General features: G+C 37.5%; 1 protein-coding gene across 1 annotated transcript; it reads left to right on the top strand.

Moving 5' to 3' along the window:
• Positions 1 to 2,897, top strand: LOC124382857 (CMRF35-like molecule 3). The gene is made up of 4 exons (XM_046845152.1): positions 1 to 122; positions 199 to 525; positions 2,365 to 2,539; positions 2,630 to 2,897. The coding sequence occupies exons 1-4, from the start codon at positions 89 to 91 to the stop codon at positions 2,751 to 2,753; spliced, it is 660 nt and encodes a 219-aa protein (XP_046701108.1). The 5' UTR covers positions 1 to 88; the 3' UTR covers positions 2,754 to 2,897.
• The last annotated feature ends 802 nt before the right edge of the window (positions 2,898 to 3,699 follow it).

Genomic DNA, 3,699 nt, shown 5'->3' with positions numbered 1-3,699 from the left:
TTCAAAACCTTGCATTAAGAACAGGAAGGATCGCTGAGCTTTTATTTTCCAGTCCGCTTTGCTCTACTTAAACAAGAGATCTCAAAAAATGATAGTAGTTCTTCTGCTCTTGCTAGAAAACGGTAAGTCATGTGCTATACACAGACACCGTGTCAATACGAAGCAGGTTATCTAACGAGACGTGCGGTTTGTGTTTAGTTGCAGGTCAGCATCTCTCCGGGCCCAGCGAAGTGAAGCAATGCGCAGGCAGGACGCTTTACGTCGAGTGCCGCTATCATTCGTTTTACAGGGACAGCGTCAAGTACTGGTGCAAAGGCTACTATTTTAATTACTGCACGGTCCTCATAAAGACGAGTCAATCTCAGGGAGCCTACGAACATCTGCAGATCAAAGACGATAAAAGATACGGCCTTTTCACCATCCAGATGAAGAACGCTCAGACGGAGGATAGCGGATGGTACTGGTGTGCGATCGAACGAGTGAGCGCTCACGTAAGAAAAGACATGCAGCTGATCATATCGGCAGGTGAGCTGACTTCTGTCTGTTTGAGTAGAATGGGGCGGGGGATCGAGATCGGATCAAACCAGAAAAATAAATAAAAGAATTTGATGAAAAATTGTTCAAAAATGTGAACCTTTTTTTCAAGGATAATTTCCTAAACGACATGCCATTATATGTATGTATTACATTGTAACTCAGGGACCATCTGCATATATATATATATATATATATATATATATATATATATATATATATATATATATATATATATATATATATATTTGCTGTAAAAAAAAGCCTTGTCTGGTCCTTTTTTATGTCACATTCCACTTTACACATTTCTGTTTCTATTTGTAAAACATTCTAACTTGGGAAGGTGATGATGAACCAACATGGCAACCATTTCATATAACACCGTGCACTGCCGTCTGGCTTCTTATATCCGACTTCACCATACAAGATGAGCCGACACGTACGTCCATGCTCTGTTATTTATAGAGCAGACAGTCGTCTGGAGTGATATCATCATGGAACAGTCTGCCCAGTCACCGCACCTAAATCCTACTGAACTGCTCTGGGATGAACTGGATCAGAAAAAAAAGAAGTCTCCAACTAATTGCTGAGGGTGTCTCTCAAAAACCTTTATCTAGGTCTTTCCACACTGTTCCCCAGACACTAAACACACAAAATCACCTAACAACAATCACAAAAAATATCCACTGTGACCACCACCATCACAAAACATCAACCACGTAGCGTCTTAATGCTTTTACCAGGTCACAGTTTATTATTTAAAACCTACAATTCTATGAAAATTTCAACAATTACTAACATCCAAGCCAAAAGCAGGATCTGTCCCAGTTCTTTTGCAGTGTGCGGTTTGTGTCGAAAGTTTCCATTTTAAAACAAAGCTATTTTTATTTCCTAGTCGAAGCCTAGCATTGCTCCGTGACTGAGCCACCACAAAATGTCATAGACACGACTATTCAAGCTCTAAAGACCACAACAGCATCGAGATCACACAGTCCGGAATGGGCGAACAGTACGACTTATTCCTAAAGTGCTACGCTTCATAAAGCTGTTGCTACGCTAATATTTCGCTAATGTGTGCACACTAGTATTTTTATTGCATCCTATTCCACATGTAATTCCCATTTGCTGTTAACAGGAATTTGGAGTGTTTCGGGGGAGATTGAGCCACAAGGGTTTTACAGGTAGTCAAGTAATCATGTGTGAGATGAAGAGGCCTGAGGTGCAGTCATGGTGCACATTCATCCCAATAGGGTTGAAGGTCAGAGCAGGAGATCGTCCATTCCAACCCATGTAAAACATAATAGAGCTGCTTTTGTGCACAGGGGGATTATGCTAGTTCAAGTGAATGGACATTTTATGCTAACACATTTAATGACATCCTACACAATTATGTGCCTTTTACTTTGTGTTTAGGGAACAATGACATATGGCTGGAAGTGTCAGGTGTCCACACGTCTTTGGTCTTTGTAGTGTATTTCTGAAGTTGTGGATGTGCTTCTTATCTTAGACCACCTGAAACATGCTAGCAACTCTCAGAGCTACCACTTTAAAGGAAACCCATGTCAGTCAGAATACAATTATTACCTAATGACTATTAAGCAACAATTAGAAATACCAAAATCACCACCTTGCACCTTTTAACCACATAAAACATCAACCACATGACTTCTTACTGGTTTCAGCATGCAACTTTTCACTATTTAAACACGTCTGATATGTTTTTTTTGTTCCTGCACAGGTAATTTTGTTTGTCTCAGTATTGGTCAAGCACTGCTACACCGCTGAAACTTTCCATCCTTAAACGGAACTGTTTTTTTTTTTCTTTCACAGAAGAAGCGCAGCATTGCTCCGTGACTGAGCAACCACAAAATGTCAAAGAGGCGACTACTGAAGCACTGACGACGAGCGCTTTAACAACCTTCAGGACGACCATCAAAACATCAACATCACACACAACACTGAAAACCACAGATCTGACGCAAAGACTGCAGGAAACCAGGCCAGGGTATACGTCACACACCTCGTACTGTCATGTGGAATTGCTGTTGAAAGCCTGGATCAGTTTAACACACTGTTCTCATGTTTGTCTTTTCAGAGAGATTTACATCACTCAGTGGTTCAGCCTTCGAAAATGGAGAATCACACGGTGGATCCTGTTCACAGGAATGTGTCTTTACCTTATAAGCTTCATAACATGCTTCAACATTTGGGTTAGATGACACTCAAATCACAGACACAGCTTTTTAAACAAACATTTTTTGTTTTAGTTCATACTGTAAATGCGATTTTGATTCCCTATTGGAATCTAATTATATCTGGGCCATAACTAAAAAATTGTATATAAAAAAAAAAAAAAAAAAAAAGATAAGTAGAATAAAAAATATAAAATAATATAAAAATGACGAAAAAAAAAAAAATTTTAATTAAACTAATATTAACAAATTGGTAATTCCAAGTTATCAATGTCAGATTGTATTAATGAATCGTTTACATTTTATTACGATTTAAATAATTCGCTATTTTTCAAAAATCTTTTTATTAGAATTATTATTATTTTTTTTTTTCATTTAACGACATTGCACAGCTGCATTTAAAAAATATATAATATTTTTATGTATTTATTTATTTTTAATATAATATTTTTTTTTTTCCCCAGCCATATTTGGTTCTTTGGCGGCACGCGATTGTATAGAACGTCTTTGGATACAGTAGCATAAATCTTTCCCTTTACTTAAACTAGCAGATACAAACTTGTTTTAGCATGATAATTACCCCTGTGCACAAAGCCAAATTTATGAAGATATGCTTTACATGGGTTGAAGTGGAAGATCTCCTGCTATAGAGCTCTAAAACACCTCTGGGATGAATTGTACTTTTGAAGTCTGAAATGGCAGGCATTTTTGATTCAGTACATTTTTACCGTTTAACTTACATGTATGTAATGGCATGTTTTCCAGACACGTGCGAAGTGGAACGTGACATTGTGGCATGTATTTCATCCCGAACTTACTGTACTGTTATTTCCAAGTTGACAGGAAATTTTCAAAGTTCAGAATGATGTATTGATGTATAGATATGAAACTACACCTTGTATAGTCTTGTAAATTTCGGTTCAGGAAAAACATCCAATTCTCTATTATTTGTCAAAATGGTGCAATAAAATGC

Source organism: Silurus meridionalis, chromosome 3 (assembly GCF_014805685.1).
Source record: "Silurus meridionalis isolate SWU-2019-XX chromosome 3, ASM1480568v1, whole genome shotgun sequence".
Lineage (NCBI taxonomy): Eukaryota > Metazoa > Chordata > Actinopteri > Siluriformes > Siluridae > Silurus > Silurus meridionalis.
This window is presented reverse-complemented; position numbering and strand designations above follow the sequence as displayed.

Coding starts and splice junctions, on each gene's coding strand:
- LOC124382857 (XM_046845152.1), top strand. CDS start 89: ATGATAGTAGTTCTTCTGCTCTTGCTAGAAAACG. Junction 526..2,364: donor GCAGCTGATCATATCGGCAG/GTGAGCTGACTT, acceptor TTTCTTTCACAG/AAGAAGCGCAGCATTGCTCC. Junction 2,540..2,629: donor CTGCAGGAAACCAGGCCAGG/GTATACGTCACA, acceptor TTGTCTTTTCAG/AGAGATTTACATCACTCAGT.